This window comes from Mus musculus, chromosome 8 (genome assembly GCF_000001635.26).
Source record: "Mus musculus strain C57BL/6J chromosome 8, GRCm38.p6 C57BL/6J".
Taxonomy (NCBI): Eukaryota; Metazoa; Chordata; class Mammalia; order Rodentia; family Muridae; genus Mus; species Mus musculus.
The window spans coordinates 92,964,156-92,985,133 of record NC_000074.6 but is presented as its reverse complement, the minus strand read 5'-3'; the positions used below and the strand labels follow the sequence as shown (position 1 = coordinate 92,985,133).

The 20,978-nt window shown below is 46.5% G+C and overlaps 1 protein-coding gene across 3 annotated transcripts in view; it reads right to left on the bottom strand.

Annotated features, from left to right (window-relative positions):
• Positions 1-20,978, bottom strand: part of Slc6a2 (solute carrier family 6 (neurotransmitter transporter, noradrenalin), member 2) — a 41,198-nt gene that overhangs the window by 16,534 nt on the left and 3,686 nt on the right. For all 3 annotated transcript variants that reach the window (XM_006530793.4, XM_006530794.4, NM_009209.3), the window contains 3 exons: positions 13,833-13,964; positions 12,145-12,382; positions 3,094-3,232 (listed from right to left, as the gene is read on the bottom strand). In XM_006530793.4, coding sequence (XP_006530856.2) covers positions 3,094-3,232; positions 12,145-12,382; positions 13,833-13,964 — 509 coding nt within the window. The remainder of the gene's footprint in view (positions 1-3,093; positions 3,233-12,144; positions 12,383-13,832; positions 13,965-20,978) is intronic.

Below are 20,978 nucleotides of genomic sequence, written 5' to 3'. Positions count from 1 at the left end.
ATAAATAGTTTAGTGTAAGCATGGATCCTGTGCAAATGACTCTGTTCTGTGTAACTCCATCAGGTCACGTCAGGCAGGCAAGCTAGGATCAGCCTGGATTGGCACAGTAGGGGGAAGACAGCTGGAATTTTGCCTTAACCATAAATGAAAATGCAAACAACAGCAAGAACAGCAAACATCAATTAAATATTCTAAAGCTCTAATGATCTCTAAATTTGCCTGGCTTTTTCTCTTTCCCCATTCTACCGTGTCTGCTAGAATTCAGGACATCGTCTACATATTCAAATGGTCTATGTGTTCCCATCTTCCAAGCAGCCCAAAAGCTGGCAGCGAAGCAGGTGATGAGGAATGGCTGGGGCTGGCCAGCTCTGTCATCCCACCTCATCTCCCTGGAAGAGGAGCCTCTGAAGTTTCTCAAAGTGTGGTGCAGTGTGTAAACAGATTGTGTGGGAGACAGGGAGGCGAGCCCTGTCCCTGATCCCTTCTGACCTCCTTCTACTTTGAAGTGATCACTGGGCCAACACAGCTGTCACTGAGTGTGTGGTCTGGGATACCCCCTCACCCCAGCTCAGACTGTGCCCTGCTCCCACCTTCCCAAGAGCCAAGCAGTCAACAAATCATCTTTCCAAATCATCTTCACTTGCACATTTCTGACTCATTCCAGGCCTCCTCTGTGACTCTGGGGGATGACTAAGAAAAGCTTGTGTGCTGTTCCAGAGAGAAATAAGCAATACTCTCGGATTCCTCATCAGCCAGTTTATAAAAACAATGAAAGACAAGGTACTGGAATGCCCCAAGTGAAGCCGATTCTAGAAATAACCTCCTCATGGACCACCTGGGGCCTCTATGTGCTCAAACTTGGGGGGACTTACACAAATGGGGGCTCTGGCTTCAGTTGACTCTGTAGGGCCCAACGCATCCCTCTTCATGTCTCCACATGGATGGTGCCTCCATGGTGAAACACTCCTTCTCAACTCAGAAAGTACATACAGCAAGAGGAACAGAGCATGCTCAAACATTCATGCTCTTTGGTAACACCAGTCTCCCTGCCAGCAGCTTATATTGGCCTGCTCATGACTTTAAGGAACCAGGCTGGGCTCCATATTAGAATACCAATGGCTCACATCCATCTTCTTCAGCTCATAGGATGAGCTGTGTGGCCTGCTCCTGGTGCCAAGGGTAGCACAGAGCCTAAGCAGGGCTTGTCCAGGGCTTCCACACCTTGATAACTGTGCTCACGGGTTCTTCCAGAGAGACTCTTTCCCTTTCTCCTCACTTCTTCCCGTGCCTATCCTGACAGGGATAGCACAAGTATCCCCTTCTCCACACACCTTTCTCTCAGCTGACAGACCATCCATCGCCCACAAATGCAGCATCTCTGACTCTCTGACCATGGCCTATAATAAGAAATACTGCCTACCTCAAGTCAAAGTGCAGATGAACATACAGTTGGCTGCATATGTCTGGTGAGAAGTAGCTACCTGCTCAGTTAGCTTAATAACAGCTTGAAAGCTTACAGTTGATATTTTTATTATGGAGTAGCTGGACTACCTAATGTGAAATTATTTCTAAGGGTAATGGTAAGTTTAAAACAAACAAAAAAGAGCAAACTACATAATAACAAGTGTAGTTTGTGACCACAGTGCTTATTTAAAGGAGGCTACACATAGATGCCTCTGTGTAGACACTCAAAATATTGCACATCTGGAACACAAACAGAAGAAAGAAATGGAGGAAATAATCTGTCCTCTATTTGTGTAATGCTAGACTTAGCATCTAAAACAGCATGGAGTAGGTGTCCATAAAAGCTTAGTAAGTTGAGCTAAGCACTTAGTAAAGTCCCTGAAGCTTATTCATCCATCCTTCAACCCATCAGTAAGCATACTAAGACCTATTATGTACCAAGCATTAGATAACAGTGATCCTAGATTGGTTTGGGCATTGAGACAAAGAATAAGCATGATGCAAGCAGAAACCGGAAGAGCTACTTCATGGAGGGTCTCCTCTGTGTGAAGTGTGCTCTGGGAAGTCAGCTGTCATGATGTGCAATGTCCAGGAAACACATAAAAGCTACATGGAAACAATTCCATACCCATTGACTAACAACTCCAACTCTGCTCCCAGGCAGCCCCAACCACCTAGGATGTTCCGGTCCAGCCAGGTCTCCAGACACATGGTCCAGGCAATATCACACAGAGCAGAAGAACCATGCATCTGAGCCCAGCCACTTCTCAGAATTGAATCATGATAAGATGTTTGCCATTTTTCACTCTCTCTTCTTAGGAATGGCTTGTTCCAAAGCTGTATCTAAGCAAAACGTTAGAAAGAATACTTCCTAGCTATGTCACTTCAATTGCAGTTGTGTTCTTCTAGGCTGCATACAGTCCCTGGGAGATTGTTATTCCCATATCAATCCCCAAGCTGAGAATCATCAGGAGCCACCTCCTAAACATACCCCATCCCACAGAAGTGACCTCAGAAAGCAGCAACATCCAAGTTCAAAACGCCACCTCATTAGTCTGCTAGCCTGTATTCTTCTCCTAAGTGTCTAGACACTTGTGGGAAACCAGAATTGTATTAGAAGCAAAGCACACATCTAATTATCTTTCAAAGCATTTTCTCCCAAACATTCGTATATAGACTTATTGATTCTATAGTGAAGCAAATTGTCAATTTCCCAAGTAAGATGCAATAATGCCTTCATGCAGTTTTAGGTGAGAAGTCAAGGCCAAAGATCAGTCAGTAGTTGTTTTAGCCTTGGTCTCAAACATTAGAGGATGCCCCAGGCTCTGATCGCTGCTCTTATGGAAATTATCAAGGGAAAATGTGAGGAGCCTGATCTACTTTCATCCCTTTAGCCTGCTGTTGGGCAGAGTCAGGCTCTGGGTAACAGATTTGTCCACATAGAGACAGAGGTGAGGATGCAACCTCAACTTGTGTTCCTAGACCCACCTCTTTGCACTAGCCACGTTGTTGTAGCTAGGAAAACACACACACACACACACACACACACACACACACACACACACACCTACACCTCCTGTGTGTCTTTCCAAGGCCAACCTCCCAGCTGAGGAAGTACAGAGACATTACCTTTCCTGATGTCTTCACTCCTTTCCAGAGGCTGAAATACAAGACAACGATGACGACCATCAGACAGAGCAGCAGCTGCCATTGAGGCAGGCCGATGTCATGGATCCCACTGCTCTCGTGCAAGTGCAGGACTCCGCGTCTGTGAGCAGGAGAGAGGACAGCATCAGGGAGGATGACCAAGTGCCTAGAGATGGTAACTGGATTTGCCATTCTCCGTAATTCTAGAGTCCTTGTGTGGGCCAGCCATGGGAACATGATGATAAGAGAAGGAAGACACCTATTCTCCAGACTGCATTTTCTAAACTACCAGTCCTCAGGAGGAGAAAGAACACTGTTCACACACACTACACCCCTAGCACGTTAATAGCTACCATTCATAAAATTAATGTTCACAAATGCTCCAACCCCACATAGTAATGCCTACCACTGGTAGAATTAATGTTCACACAAACACAACAACCCCCAAAACAAAAATTCAGCACTAGTAGAATTAATGGTCACACACAACAACCCCAACATGGTAATATCTACCATCTGTGGAATCAATGTCACACAAACAGAACAATCCCCCAAACAAAACTCCACCATTAGTAGAATGGGGTGTAGGGTACTATGCAGCATCTAACCTCATGGAGATGGGCCTTTCACATTTTACAGTCGTGGCAGACAAATAAATGAGCATGTTCTTTCTGATTCCATTCATATAAAGTTCTGTGAAATATGTAAACTTGATCCAGATGATTAGAAGTCACTCTGGGCTGGAAGAGGGGTGGCCAACTAGGAAGGGATTCATGGGCACTTATAGAGACCAGGATTCCTGGACTGGGTGTTAGTCACATGGCTATGTTCAGTTGGTGACAGTCCCTGAGCTGGCCCTTTAAGATATGTTACCCCTCAATAAAGGGCATTTTAAACAACAAAATCAAGCAGAATGAGCACTCTGAAAGCCTGGGGCTTTCAAGACCCCACATACCATGTACAGCGAGGGAATAAAAGACAGAACAGTAAGGAAAATGACCACTTGCTAATTAGAACCCAAAGCCACTGGTGACATGGTCAAATGAGTCAAATGGATAGAAAAAATAGAAGATCAAGTCCCTGGAACGGGGTGTCCCACAGGGCGCAGATGCTCACCAACAATACACACCCTAGAAAGTCAAGCAAGTAGAACAAAGAATACTGTAGTGGGGCCTTGGACAACATCTATTCCATGCATTCCTCTCCAAAGGGTGCTGTAGGCTGACCCATTTGGGCTATAGACACATGCCTCTATCATTCAATCCCTGCCTCGGTGAGGTTATATTCCAATGTCAGCAGTAGCATTAAGTGTAAAATTAACACAAAGAGTGGCTTTGTTAGGAGGAGTCAGGAAGCTACAGGAGCCCCCAGAGTGGTCTCTGCCTTCTTGCCTCACTCAAAGGCTGTAGCTGGCTGACAGATGTTGCTTCCAATATCCTTTCCCCCAGAAGGGTTCCCCACTCATCCTTGATAGACATCTTTAACACTTTCAGTTCCTGCGGCTCCTGAATCATCTGGCAGAAGAGCTTCTACATGGAACACCAAGACTAACCATACAGTTGCCCCTCAGTATCCTTGGGGCATTAGTTCCAGGACCTTCCATGGATACTATAATCAGTGGATACCCAAGACCTTTAGATAAAATGGCATTGTATTTGATATTTCTTACGCAAGCCCTTTTTGTACATTCTAGATCATCTCTAGGCTGTTTTAAACACAGTAACAGTAAACGTGCTATTCCGTATCACTGCAGAGACAAAGGCAAGATACAAACTTTTGTCTGTACCTGTTCAGAATAGACACATCTTCACAGTGTGATATGGGGGGTTCACTGCACAAAGCTATTCCCAGAAAGAGGTAAATAAATTACTCCTGGGTGGCTAGGGCACAGCCCAGGTCTGGCAGCTGCACGTTGGATTCAGCACAGACAAATGTCCTAACTTCTTTTTGCCAACTCCAACAATCTGTCTTCTATTTATATAGAAATGAGAGCCCAGAGTCACCCCAAGGAGAACTAGGGGGGAAAGGTGAGTCTCCAGAAAGCATGTGTTTGCTTCTCTGAGTAAGCCTGCCTTCTACTTGTGGTAAAATCTCAACTCTCCAGGTCCTTCACACTGCCCAGGAAACCTCCCATTTTCCCATGTAGATGCTTCACTTGCCTGTGTGTCAGCCTGCAAATGTCTATGTTCAGCTTCAGACAGTTGTAAATCCTACCATGTGTTATAAAGAAGCAGCAGATTCATATACTATCCTTTCCTTAAAATAAAACATTAATTCAAAAGATACACTCATGGTAAAAAAAATTGTATACATCTTTGATGGAAAGACAAATTTTATATATATATATATATATATATATATATAACCACAAATCATATATATGCCTTCTATGTCCCCTTCTCTTCATCATTCTCTCCCCTCAGTTTTCTTCCTCTTCTTTCTCCTCTATGCCCTAAAGAGAATTATGCGATAGGGGCTTTAATTTGAATATAATTTGGAATCTGCCAGAGACACCAGTTGATCATGTAGCCCCATCTCCGAGCAATTTCCCTCTTCAGCAACAGGATTCTCAACTCACATATTAGTATTAATTGTCTACTGCCAAAATAAGTCTTTCTGTTTGTTGTTTGATTGTTTGTTTCACTGTGTAGCCCAGGCTGCCCTGGAACCTAGGGCTCTCTTCCTGCTTCATTCTCCCATGAGCCACCAGAGCAGACAAAAATAAGTTTAAAAGATATATTATCATAAAGCAATCTGCTGCTATCTGCTCACTCTTAACCAATTAAGTCAAACCTCTGTGGAGTTGGCACTCGGGTAATAAGGTCTTTGATTGGCCATCAAAGATTGAACCCAGAGTCAGATACTTACCCAAATGACAAGCTTCTTCTAGACCAACCCAAGCCTTCCAGAATCTATCTACTGTCCTGGCAAAATACAATTGGCTTTCTGTGCATGAGAGGGGAGGCTTAAGAAGGCTCCTAAGAGATGAGCTTGTAAATCTTCTAGAATCCTGGGTGTTTGAAGGAGAGCACAGGTAATTGGGAGTTGAACTGCCTTTACTGAACCAGCTCAAAATAAATAGACAGACAGACAGACAGACAGACAGACAGACAGACAGATCAGACTCAGTGCCCATGAGAGCATCTACTCCCAGTCTGGAGATCCACCAGCTTGTCACTGAGCAGTTAATGTTTGTGAATGGTCTGTGAAGGTGTGATAGTCCCTGCTAATCCTGTGTGCTTCCATTCTGTAATTCATTCATTCATGTCATGTGTCTATTATTTGTAAGAACACAAGGAGATGCTGAAGTGTCAGAGACAGAAGTAAAGTCATCCAGGCTCCCAGAGTGGGCCCTGTCCTTGGATCCTGTGTGACCTAACCCCACACTGAGCACCAAGCCTTCTTAGCTCAGCTTTGATCCAGGTTGTGCGATAGAGGCTGGTGACTCCAGCATAAATGAAGTTCCCAGGATAGGGGCAATGTGAATAGGCTCATGCAAGCATCCCCACCTCTGAGCTTTCTCCCTCTCATGAGGATTCAGTTGCAGAATGTGCGCCATACCCTGAGCACAGGAAATGATCCCTTCCCCCCAGAGGGCAGCTGGAACTGTCACTGCATCTTGGTTCTAGGCTTCAGGGAGTAGTTCACAAAGGAAGCTGAGGAGCAGTCACAAGGTTTCACAAAGAGTGCAAGCGGGCCAGACTCTTCTGACAAGGTTGCTAGGAGCCAGTAGAGCACAGGGCAAGCTGGCAGCAGGTAGACAGGTGCAGTGATGAGCATTTGTGAATGTGAGCATTTGTGAATGAATGAAGCTTCGTGAGTGATCAAGATCCCCCAAAGACACCCACATCCTCCCTAACATCTAGTCTCTGAAGCCCCAACTCACCTGTTTTGACTTCACAAAGTCTTACCTCCTCCTACAACAGACTCTGTCTGACTCTTCCTAGTCCTGACTCTGGTCCTCACTAGCCTGTCCCACACAATACCCCTCTAGAACCATAGAAGATGCCACTGGTTCCCCCAGTCCTCGTTTCCCTGCCTCTCACTAGCTCTCTTAAATCCAATCTGGCCTAACCTCAGACTGATGTGACACATCGGTCTAACCTTGTCACTCTTTTGCCTCTAAATACTCAGAGATTTCATATCATATAAGACAGAACTTCTCACCAAGACGATTCTTGTGTGTGGATCTTTCTGGTTATTATTTATATGTGGAGGGGAAGGGTGGTATTTGTATCTGTTGAGTAAAGGTCAAACATATAGAACAGTGCCCTGCCCCCACTCCCAGAAAGACTCATCCTTCCATAAATTATGCATGTCAAGTTGTCAAGTCCAGCTCCAGAGGATACAAACTAGCCTTTCAGCATCAGAGAGCTTTCAGAGCCCACCACTGCCAAGTTCATGCCTCTCATGCCACGTCAGTCTTTTGCTCCTGGCAACAGCAAGATACTTGTCTACAGTCTTCAGATGGTCCCCTGATCCTTGGGGAAAATCTTGGGACCTTTGGGACTTTCTGTTCCTGCATTCTAGAATACATTTCCCAACCCAACTTGTCAGCCTGGACAACCTTTGAGTCTCACTAGTCTCAAATCAGAAGTGGTCCCCTGACTCGTAGCTTTTATTTCCAGAGAGAGAAAGAATGGAAGGTGGGATGGGAAAGGGACAAGTTGGGAAGAGAAGAAAGGAGAAAATGAGGGCGGAGATTTGGAATGAGCGACTGATTATGACCAAGGATAGAGAGGAGTCTGGCCTCACTCGATGCTTAGTTCTGCTTTGTCTCATTGTTTTATGGGTAAAATGTGAATGATGTCAATTGCCATCTGGCTAATTTGACTGTTAAATCTCTCAATATCTCTCTCTCTCTCTCTCTCTCTCTCTCTCTCTCTCTCTCTCTCTCTCTCTCTCTCTCTCTCTCTCTCTCTCTCTCTCTTCTCTCTCCAGGGAATCACCACCAAACTCTGCTTTTCTGAAACTTGGGAAGATTCCCTAGTGTCCAGACACATAACTAAAGCACCCTCATGCAATGGGCTGCCTCACCCTCATGTGCATTTGAAGAGCCAGACCCCAGAGCCGATCACGGAGAAGAGGACTGAGGGCAACCTCCCAGGCTCTGGGGTTGGCTCATGTAACTTGGGTTTGTATTCCTTCCCCAGCGGCTTAATGGACATGAATCATCACAGAGAGCACCATCCAGGTTTTCCAAAGCCTGTGAGCCAAAAAAAAGCTCCACTCGACATTTAAGCATGAGGAGTCAATGTTAGGGAGGAGGGAGAGTTCCCTTCCTCATCAGAGGTGTCCTGGGTAGAAATATTTATCCCGATGCATTCACTGAAGATGCCTTTTATAGGTAAGGATAGAACTTTAGTGGCCTTCAGTGGTGGGGCCACGTGGCTTCAGGCCCAGAGCCTGGGGAGAGCAGTTTTGTTCCCTTGAATGACATGTTCAGTCTGTCGGCCTAAATGAGCAGAAGATGGTAACAGACTTGGCCAGGATGCCTCAGGGAAAAGAAGGAATTACCCAACCTCCACAGGGCTGACACTGGCTCACATCTGCTAGCTCTTCGGAGTCGAATGGTCTTAAAAAGCACGTCACACCTTTCAACAAAAGGGAGATGAGCTGCACACAATCCAGAGGCAACCCACGGCAGTGCTGCGTTCTGGGAAGCTCATAGGCAGGGCCAACCTGAGAAAGAGAAGCCTGAGAAGGGCTCCTATTTACCTGCAGAGGCCCCTGCACCCTTGTCCCATAAAAGAAACCAGGAGCCAGACCTATGAGATGAGAGTCCTAGACCAGATGAGGAGACCCAGCTCTGCCTCAGACCTGAAGTCAGGCCACACCTTTGTCATCTGACATGATAGCTCATTTTCACCTCCACAAATGGAGAAAGAGAAGATTAGGCAGGAGTTGGATGTGAAAACATGCTAGAAACCCAGTTCAGGGGAGCTATGAAGGCTTTCAGGAGCAAGGAACAGATGAGGGAACAGACCAGGGAGACAGAGAAGTCTCCAGAGAATAACACTGCTGAGAGTCTCTCTGCCTTCTGCTCTCTACTCTAGGCCCCCAAGGCCCTGTGTCATCTTAGACAAGAATGTGTTCTCTTTCCACCACGTTCTGCTCTTGGCTGGGTCTGGAAAAAGTTCAGCTCTGCAACAAAAGCACTCAAAAGAGGTCTCATCTCCCTCCTGCTGGGCATCTCTGCGGGAGATGTGCTGGCCACTGGGGAGGGGGAGGAGTCAGATCCTAACCAGACCAAGATGAGGGGCTTTCATTTACCACTTTAATTTATAAGAACAACGGTTGCCAGGAGCTAAAGGAAAATCCATGTTCTTTGCTCTGCGAGAGGAGAGAGAGGCATGCTGGGAAGCAGCAGCCAAGCCCTCCCCATCCCTCATCTTTCACTGGCTCCGTGTGCAAACCACACTCATGAACTAGGAAGAAACTCCCAGAACCTTCACCCACAAACTCTGCTGCTCTGAAGAATGAAGGAGACCCTAAATCTTCTATGATATGAGACATCCCCCCCGCCCCCCCCCACACACACACCCAGAGACAATGACCTGCAGTGACTAATCCAGGGGACTTCAGTGATGTCTGGATGTTAGGATTCTGGAGAGACAATTATAAAGAAAGTCCATGTGCCCTGGCTGGACCCAGGCTGGTAAGATCCAGGAAGTGGTGACTTCTAAAGCTCCCCAGGAGACTGTGATGTGTAGCCAAGATTTAACTCCACTGTGCTAAGAGCTTGCATCTGGAACAAACTCCCTTCTGATGCTCCTTCTAAACAGGAGACCTGAAACAAAGCACTGGCCAATTTATGCCAGTTTCTTCATTCATGGAGCAAGTAACATTTTCATATTAACCAGGTCCCATCTTCTTAAGCAGGAAGATAAACAACTCAAAATCATTTCCACATTCCCTGAAACTGAGCAGATTCACTCGGCCCCTGGGGGGAGGAAAGCTGCAAAGACTGAGAGCAGCCCAGTTGCCTGGAAAAAGCAGAAACCAGCTGATATACCTGGAACCAGTTTTGAGCAGACTCACTTGAAAAGGGCAATGGGCAGTGAACTCCAGGCTCCTGGCTTTTGTGATCTGTCACCCATGCTGGGGTGGGCTTTGCTGATAGAACTGTCTTTGAGTCATTTCTGCTCCAGTAAGTAATCCCTTCACCCATTTCCATGTAAACAACTCCAATAAACTCGTGGCTCAGCAAGCTGGACTTTGGTGGTATCTGTGCCTTTCTCTTTTGTGAGCTTATGTATAAGCTAGGTGATAAATCTACATCCGTGACCCGGAAGCCTGAGAATCTATCATCTGTGTTTCTGTTTAGTACAGTGAGAGGCTTCCACAGTGGATCACATGAGCCCCGAGGATGGACTCCGGTGGGCTTTACCTGTCCTGATGCATGTTTGGGGCCTAGACTACCACTCATATGTGACTAAGGCATCGCTCAAATGAGGGTCAACCACGCTGGAGGGAGCAGTTGAAGCTGTCTTCTGAGGGTAGAAATATGCATGCGAGTTAGAGGACTGGAAATACATCAACTCCCTTCACTAAGACCCAGCAAGGCAGATCAGAGACTGAGAATCCAACAGACTGAATAGTGGTGGCTCAGGAGTCAACCACAGACAAAATAAATATTCAAGAGCCCATTCTGAGCTAAGTAAATAAATTGGATTAAATCCATGAAAGGGGGGGGGAGCTGGTCTTCACAGCAGGACACTACTCAGTTATTCTAGGACTGATGAAAATAACAGAGGACAATTAGACACGAAGTCAGAAATCCTTACCTGCAAACATTAGGAGTAGGCAGTGGAGGGTATGGTAGGAGAAACAAGATGCTCGCCTAACCCTTTGAAAGTACCTCTCTCAAAGACACAATTTACCAGAGTAAAAATATCCCTATCCAGGAAGAAGCTGGCAGCATCCATCTTTTCAACATTCAAGGTTAACCTCACAAGACAGATGGACATCATGTCCCCCAGACAAGGCTCGCCGAGAAGAGCGCCACAGTGCCTCTATGGAGTGCCCTTGTGGAAAGTGAACACCCTCAATCAGAATGTGAGAAAGCAACAAATAAATCCATCTTGACATATATTTTATAGACTCCCTGGCCGGCACCCTCTAGAAGGGTCAAGGTCATGAAACTCAAGGAAAGCTCCAAGAAGCCACCCGTATTGGAGGGGAATAAGCAGGCGCAACAACTAAACAGAGTAACATGGTGTCCGTTGGGAAATGGGAGATTATAGTAGGTTAGCTAATAACAGGTGAATGTTAATTTTCTGATTTCAAGAGTGCAGAGAGGGTTACCCAAGGTGTCAACATTGGAAGCAGGGGAGGGAGTATCCCAGGTACTGTCCACACAGCTTTTCTATCTCTGAAATTACTCCAACTGAAATGTTGTATGTATCTTTAACAATATTCTGTCCACTGCCACCAGCCCCTGTGCCTCTCATCCACACACCATAAACACACCATCACCAGGCTGCATGCATCTGCTCTGCCTCCCCCCCCCCCGACCCCCCAGTATGGGAGCCCTCAGCACAGGGTAGAAGGAAGAGCAGCTTCAGGACCAGACAGATGCAGATTCCAGCTCTGTAGTCACCGTCTACCAACTAGCTTCTGGACGTTCTCTTGGCTAATATCATCAGTGTGTACAGTCACTTCCCGCGAAAGGCTGTTCCTTCCACAAGCTCCCATTCACCCACATTCTTAGTTTGGCTTCTTAAAGGCAATTACTCCCTCCACAGTGCCTTTTGTGTCCTGCAGGCTGCAGGCTGCAGGCTGTCTTTAGCACTCTCCTGCTTCCTGTCTGCATGCTGACCATCTGGCTCCCAACCTCCACTTTCCTATCCTATACCGGCGGCTTCACCAGGCGCTCCACACACTACCATGTCCTCTGTCCTTAACTTGGCATTAAGCCAAGACCTTTCCAGTGCTGGCTGCCATGCCCCTAGCTTGGTCTGTGTTATTTCCTAATACCTGGCTCCAGTCCCACCCAGGCCTGAGTGTGCCAGAGAAGCACCCGTGACTTACTCATAAAACTCCGCAGCTGGTGTGAACTTGTATTTGGAGTATTTGGTATGGTCACCCAGCACCGAGGCGTTGAGGAGTTTGGGGTCCGTACAGTTGGGGCTGTTCCAGGAGTGTCCGCAGTTGGTCCAGGGCAGGTTCAAGGTGAAGGATGCAAAGAGGTAGTAGAGTGACCAGGCGATGATGACATTGTAGTAAAAGCCGACATAGAGGGCAATGAGGATCACAGCATAGCCCACTCCTGTGTGGGGACAAAGAGATCAGGCTTTCCAAGACCCAGGCTCAGAGCTGTCCCCCTACCACCACTGAACCCCGGAAGTAGGCTCTAGCCACTGCACACTCCTGTACCTCTCTTTTTTCCGGAGCAAATTGTCAGAGCCTCATTCATAATCTTTTGACACTGTAGCTTTCCTGGTCCGCTTACCAGGTAAACAAAGTACCAGGGCCTTAATGCCATATCTGGTGTTGGTGTATAAATACTGCAGCTCCCTCAACACTCAGGCAGGATAACACAGGGGTGTGTTTTCACATTCTCTCTCCCTACCCATGGTGCAACTGGCCAGTGATGGGCTCCTGAACTGGAGATAGGCGTTCTACCTCCAGCTGATGCTCCTAAGACCCTCTCAGCTTCCCTGGTAACTCCTTAGACTTAAATCCTTCCCCAGGACCTGTCTAGGGGACGATCCAACCACATGTGTTTATTGTTTCCAACTGTTGAACTTGGTAGAATTCAACCTTGTAGCTGCTCGCAGCCATCTTTACTAGCCATTGATAAGAATATACCTGGGAATGAGTCTAACATAGAAGAAAACAGACAAGAGACAGAAAGATTCTAGACCCTGGATCAAAAGTGTGTGTGTGTAAGTATATGCATATACACACACACACTATATATGTGTGTATACATACATATATATATATATATATATATATTCCATAATGAAGCCCATCACTTTGTACACTAACTTTATAAATTAGTCATAATTTTTAAAACATAAAAAATAAAATGAAACCATCATGAGCTGGATCTCAGGTGACTTAACAGAAAAGATGCTAACCATGTGTCTTGTAAGACTTTTATGTCAGCCTGCCCTCCTCATCACTGAGCCAGTATATACAAGGTGCTGAAAAGACTCTCACCTCTTAAGGAGAGGATCATGGGAGACACACTTGTACTTACTGTCTCCATTTTTTGTAACCAATGTTTGGGAGATACTGGCCTTGTTCCTCATCCTTCTCCTAATAGTCTAGGGGATGGAGAATGGTAGCTGTCATGGCTAGTTCCCACAGACCTGCTCTAAATTCAAGTACAAGTTAACCTTACAGCAGTCCTAGCTGTTGGGTCAAGATTTCTAAGGCGGCTTTCTGCTTGAACTTGAAGGCATCTGTGATCAACTTGCCATGCCTGCCATGAGAGAAAGAAGTGAGAGCAGAGGAATGTGTACTGAAGTCCCTGCTATCTTTGTATTTCCCATAGTGAGGCCTAAGCTGGAGCTCGAATTTCAGGCTACACTTCATGTATCCTAGTTTCTTTGTGTAAATTTGAATGGTGGGCAATCTTGACATCACCAGTGCCCATAGCCCCAGGTAAGAGTTGGTCTACCTTAAGTCTCACCTTGGGAGAAGATTCTTCAGGATATACCAAGGAAGACTTTGGAGAAAATATTGGCCTTGCCTCAGATCATTCCTACCTTTGAAGAAAGGGCAGATCTTCCACACTGTGGCTGCCCCCTCCCGGTTGTATTGCCCCAGAGCCAGCTCCATGTAAAACAGAGGCATCCCAGCAATGATGAGGAACAGCGTGTATGGAATCAGGAAGGCACCTACAAGACATAGAGGCAACCTCAGACCTGCAGGATGGACACCCCTCAGAGGGCTGTAGTCACCTCTCTACAATAGCTGCGTGGATCCTTGTTCATCTACCTCTTGCCCATTTCCCAGGAGATGATCTGTGGTAATGGTTATGTAGAACACTTGATTGGCATAGCAGTAAGCATGGCGGTCATAGTGTTCATAATCATAATAATGCTCATCTGTCGTCAGAGGAGTAAAGTTTGCGTGAGGCACAGGGACAGAGCTGTGTTCCCACAGCTTCTCCTAGCCTTCAGTGCACACTACATGCCATGAAGCACCACCAGATACAACTTCCACCTAACACACCTCAACCCAGAACCTTTCCTTCCATGAAGGTGAAAACGCTGAAAACTCCCATGTAAGGCCAGCCTTTCCTTTCCTCAGGCAAGATGACTGAGACCAGACAGGGAGAGACAGTGCCTAAGGTGACAGGTGGAGTCTCATTTTCTCACACTGGTATCATTGTAAGGCTTCACATGGCTTCCCCAAGCCTGATTTTACTGAATTCCCCCCAGATTGTCACAGAAACCCATGAGAAATCGGGATCATTGTGTCCCCCTGTTGTAATTGGGTTCATTGCGTCCCCTGGAAGACATTGTGAGGCAGAGAGAGAAGTCAACACTTCCTGATGGCATTTCCGACAGAAGATGGATTCTCCTTCAGGGTTCCATCCAGTTCATGGGGCTCACCCTGCCGTAGGCTGGTGAAGGAAAAGGCTGTTACAAAGGGCCCATAAGAAGTGAGAGATGGCTGAGTTGTTAAGAGCACAGCCTGCTCTTCCAGAGGTCCCGAGTTCAATTCCTAGCTCCCACATGGTGGCTCTTGACCATCTGTAATGGGATCTGATGCCCTCTTCTAGTGTGTCTGAAGACAGTCACAGTGTACTCATATATATAAAATATGAAGGGGGTCCTAGGCCACAAGAGGCAACTCTGGTGACATGGAACATGTCTCAATGACAGGAACAATTCTCCATGAACCCTGACACCTTGAGTGAGCAACATGGGCCATGACCAAAGCTCATGCTATGACTCAGGGTTGTATGTACGGCATGTCAGCAGGGTCAAACTAAAATGGTAGCTCCTGGGACAGCCAGCACAAAATCAAACTCCTCCTGGACTTCGGAATGAGGTGCTCGAAACATTTCGAAAATGACCAAGTGTGTAAAGATGACAGCATGGATGGTTCTAACACAGGGATCAGCAGCTTCCTCTGGCTGAGCCCCTGATGTGGCCCAGACACGTTCCCTGCAACCTCATTAGCTCGTTAGAGCATTTCTACGGAGCTGCATTTCTACAGATCATTGCTAACTCCATTTAATGGGTGGGGACCGAAGCTCTTCTTCACTTACAAAAGAGTAGAGGCACATAGTCTCCGGTACATAGTCTCCAGGGTCAAGCTCACCCAGTGACTCAGGATGTGCCTCTGCATAGAAAGCCTGGGGCATAAAGCATGGTGTGCTGGTCCTGTTGCTGCAAGACTGAGATCATCCCCAACCAGAGCTAGGCCAAGGGTGGAGAGCAGGAGAAAGGACTGCACATTTGTATCATGCACGTCAAGCAAGGTACTAGAATGTGAGTTCAGCTGTGCTACACAGGACTCCTCTGGTAGCAAACCAGTGCCGTGATCACTTTCCAGAGGAGGAGACTGGGGCGTAGGGTCAAATCAAAGTGAACTGAGCAGGCTTATACGTGGGGTAAGTGATAGGTATAGGATTTGGGCCCAGATTTGGTTGGCTCCTGAGTTCTAGGCCCAACATACCCTGAGGACTCTAAAGCATTCTGGTGCAGATAAAGGATATAGATCTGATTAAGATGTGGGAAGGGTGAACAAGCCAAGCTATCTGGTCTGTTTGTCAGAGGCTAACCCAGCACTCCACACTCTGCTCCAAGTTGGAATGTTTTGTAATATCACATGTCAAGGTCTCCTTTCTTCCACTTAACTTCTGCCTCTGTCCCTCTCTCACAGGAAGGGCCCTTCTGGTATCTGCTCACATAGCTGGCAGAAATAGTTGCAATAAGTATAGCGTTGACTGGGGGGAGGCCATGGGCTTAGGGAAAGTAACATCCCACTTAATGGGAACCCAGTGTTAATTAATGCCAGGCCACACTAGTTGTGCACAGTAGTCATTTAGAACCCTCCGTGAAAGATAAGCACCACTGTGCAGGCAAGGAAACTGAGGCCTAGAAAAAAAATCAAGCTCCGTCTTCACATTAGGAAACATTTACAGCGTAGATTCAAAGCTTGATTTTCCTGGGTCCCATTCTGCTGTCACATGCTATATCCTCTGGGGGTCCAGAGCTGGCACTGAAGTAGGAGGCTAGGTCCTAAAACAACCGAGTAAGTCTGAAGACTAAAGTCAGTGCCCCGAGGGGAATGGGGGAGGAAAGAGGCGGATATTGGTGCTTGGATGGTTGTTCTGAGATTCGCCAACTGGGGGTCCACATTGTCTTTAACATGGCCAAGGTAAAAAACCCGGTCAATCCATCACAGGTCTGTTTTAGCTCACGCCCTTAACTTGAAATTCCCAGATGGTGCCACCAGTCCAGCAAGTCACTCAGTGTGAAGCCCATCTCCCCTGCTGCTGACTTCAAGTCACAGTAAAGTGAGGGAGCACAAACATGGATGGATCCATGTGAGCCACAGTTTTCCATAGGAATGACTCTGATGTGGACCAATGGGCATTTCGTGGACTACAAATCTCAGAAGACACTAGAATGGTGACACAACAGATGTAGGAGGGGTTGGAAGGAGGAAATAAAAATTGTATTTTAAAAATTTAGTGGGGACACAGTAAGTATGAATGAAAAAACAGAAAGTACCCATGGTTCAATGTCTCTGTTAAAAGAGGACATTAAGTAGCACATTGGTGTGAGCTTTCTTGATATAATAATAATAATAACAATGTATGGCTGAACAGTTGAGAAGGAGCTTCAAGGAGCTTGTGGTGGACTGAGGACACCTCTTTATAACCAACTCTGCACCATCATCTTAGAGCTAAAGGCTGCATGCAAATGTACTAGCCTGAAAGGGCCACCGCTGTCATGCCTTAACATCCCAGTATATCTCCTATGCATTGCAGTAAGCCTCTCACAGGGCCTGAAAGTTCAGAATCCAGTCATGGCTCTGAAGTGCCCTTGTTTCGTAATTGCAGGGCTCACATGAACAGACTTGGGAAAACCAGCGTAGGATATACCTCTGTGAGGACTCAGCTTCCAGGAGGTCCCCCAAAACATATGATGCCACAGCCTCACATGCTCATATAGACTCATGCAATGGTAGAGCTAGATCGTCTGTATGCACATGCATGAGCAAACGCACACACACACACACACACACACACACACACACACACACACAGACACACATGCACGCACACACTCACATCGTCTTAGAAGAAAGAGAAGTGTCCATTGTGAAAGAGACTCTGGACAAAGGCCTTTGGGTAGATCTGGTAAAATTGAAAGCATACATCTCTCAGAGCCACTAATGCTTCCAGATATCCCTCCACGATAGAGGAACTCCACTGGCAAAGAGGTTCTGGAATTTTCTGTGTAAATGCTGTTTCGTCAGGAGAAAAAGCCACCGGCCACTGAGATCATTAGATAGCCTCCTGAGAAGGTAAGGGAATCTGTGTAAAGGTGATTGGTGATAAGGAAGGAAGGGCCACTGAGAGGAATGGGAGGGCCCAACTCTGAGGAACTTGGATGAGGTCACCAGAGGCTGCAGCAGAAAGAGTAAGGTCATCTAGAACAGCCTTCTGAGGACAGACTTCCTTCAGCGTCCTGGCTAAACTGAGCAGTGAGAACGCACAGGATGGTTTCCTGAATATCTGCAGCTCATCTGTGGGCTGTTTTTGCCTGAGGCTCCCATCAGGCCCAATAGTGCCTAGGCTGATACCTAAAATGGCCAGATGTGGTCCCTGGAGCATCTCAGGGTCTAGTATCTAAGTCCAGAAAGCTACCCGAACTCTTGCAGAACTGGGACACAGTCCTCGTGGAGATGTGGCTCAAAATAATAACTCCAGCCACAACTGTTCGTTAAATATCCTTCCTACTTTGACAAGAGACCTTTATAATAGTTCTGTTAAAAGGTCCAAGTTTGGAATTCTCAGCTCTTAGACTTCAGGCCACATGGGAGGCCTCTAGCATATGCTGGTGGGCTCTCCTTCCTGTCCTGTGCCTGGCTTCTATTCCCTGAAGGCAACACCATGACCTGCACATTTTTCAACAGATCCTTGGAGCCATTTGCCCAGGAAAACCCAGAGCCAAGTATCTGCAGCACCGTTGAGTAGAGGGACAGTGACTCTCTCACTTTTATGTGACTCAAGCTGACCTCCTGCCTGAGCCTTGATACTCAGGGACAGCTCCAGTCAAGTAGCACACTGCCCTGTGGAAGGAGTCATTTCCTCCCAGAGGTCAGTGGAGGTGGGACTCAGGGAAATGAGTTTAGAAGCCACTTCTCTCTATGCGGCACCTCTCCTTACATGGTCATGCCTCAACTTGACTTACCCTCATGGATTCTGGTCTCCTTCTTCTAATCTCTTTAAAAGGAATAAATCTGAAAGTGTTTGGGATGCTCAGAACTATATTACTACAGGAAATGTGACCCACATAGAACTGAGCACCACCTCATTACCCGCATTTAAAGGATATATAGTACTGCGTGAACTTTTAGAATATCTGCAGCAGACCGTAGCTCCCTACAGGCAGGGATTGTCTTCCATGCATCTCTGTACTAGGGGCTGGCATTAGCCAATGAGTTTCTCTTGAATAAACAGGTCTTTGTAGTGACTCATATTTGAGAGTACTACCAATGAAAGAAAACCCTGGGCCTTCTCCAGTTGTCCTAGAATTTAATCCTCACTTGGGCAATTGGGTTTGAGACTGCGGGGCAAGATACTCAGGAACAGCTCCATGTAAGAAGGGGTGTTTCGAAGAGATCAGTGGCCTCCAAACTCATCTCCCTCAGCCCCACCCCGACTGACCTCTGAGAGGAGCTGATTCATTCTACAGGGGCAGTGTGCTTCTTGGCAGCAGCTGTTTCTGAGTATTTTTTTCCCTCCCCGTTAAATCCCACTTGGTTGGGAGCAGCCCTTCAGATCCTTTTGTCCAGCTGAAGGTCATGGGCCACTCGATCATCATGAGCCTGGATCAGTTCCTTACTCCTTCATAGTGGTGTGCACACTCCACAGCTGGGGTACCATGATGGTTGGCTCCTTGTGCATCTGAGCCAAATGATGGGTCAACTGAGCAAGTTCCTTACTTGGATAAAACCTGTATCCAAACTGGACATAAAGGTATCAAGTTGGAAAACCCCAGGTGTCTGTATCGGCATCAGCCTCATTAGTGCTATTGAGGATTCCAGACATTTGCGTAGTGAGGCAAGTATGCTGGGAACTCAGAGTTATAGCATCTCATGCAGGACTGCTAAGCCCACTGTCCAGGTGTGCAATCTATAGTGACATGCTGTAGACCAGCTGTTTTCAACCTTCCTAGTGTCCTCGATCTTCCTTTAACACAGTTCCTCATCCTGTGCTGACCCCAACCATAAAACTATTTCATTGTTACTTCAGAACTGTCATTTTGCTACTGCTATGAATTGTAATGTAAATATCTGACATGTAGGATATCTGATATGTAACCCCAAGAGGAGCTGTGACCCACAGGTTGAGAACCACTGCAAAAAAAAACTGTCTGGACACGTCAAGTCCCACCTTTTGCCTCCTAAATCTGCCACACTGTGGCCTCAGGCTGTAGAAGGAGTTCTTTTTTTTTTTAACCTTATCCTCCCCTTCATCAATTTCTCTTCCGAATAAATTCTATTTATCTTAGAATTAAGACTTCATCCTATACCTGTGTTAAGTATGTAACCAGTATCATCAAAAATATAAAAATGGCAGCATTTTTATTTTGCCTCTATTATGTGACATTATCCCAAATACTTTATCTATATTGACTAATGTTATCTGGTCCTGTAGAAAGGACCACCCTCCCTATGCTACACAAGGAAATTGGGGCTTAGAGACACCATATGATCACTTCCCTACCAAATACCATACTCTGAGTCAAAGCCAGGTATACTCAAAGGATTCACAGTCACCACAAGATCCAGTGCAGAGCTCTGTCCATGCACAGAGGACAATCCAGAGGTCACTTCCATACATGCGTACTCAGCCACCTGCATATTTGTTCCTTTCCAGAGACCAGCACAGACCCGACCTTGGGTTCAAAGGGAACAATCTGGAACGGACAGCCTGACATCCCAGCAGCTGGTCTTCAGGAAGATGTTCAGACAGGCTGATCTTTGACAGTAATTCATTCATAAAATATTAGCCAGGGGCATAAACTATTGGCAACTTCATCATTTCAAAACATTCTCCAGTCTGGGCCAGTATAAACACTCAGACTTGGAGGTTTCTATGTTAACACTGGCACCAAAGAACACAAAGACCCAGGGCCAGGCTGGCAAAGAACAGGATGATGAAGCCTGGCTTGTATAAATTAAGTATTCAGGGCATTGGGGAGCAATGAATTATTGGGTTATCTCAAATTATGCCCCTTTATACCAGGAATTTTAATGCCTGAGGTCACAGTGAGTGGTGGGATGGGATTTAAACTCAAGTCTTTGGCTTCTGCCAAGATTAAAGAAAAACCTGCCTGCTTACCCATCTCTGGAGCTGAATTCAGAATTATTGAAGGATAATGGGTCCCCACAACGAACAGTATGAGGACTCAGCAGAGATCAAGGTCTGAGGAGGTAGCTGAACATCCCCGGAGCAGGGAGTGAGAGCACTAAATGGGAGCCCTCTGTTCTTCCAGATGATGAACTGGACAATACTACCCTTCCCCAGAGCAACTGCAAACCTCCTAGTCAGCAATGGAAATTCACTGATAGCAGCTCTTCCCCCTCAGCCAAGATTTCCACAGGCCAGTCTCAACTTGCCTCTTACCCTTATCTCTCCTGGCTTGTTCCTCTCCAGA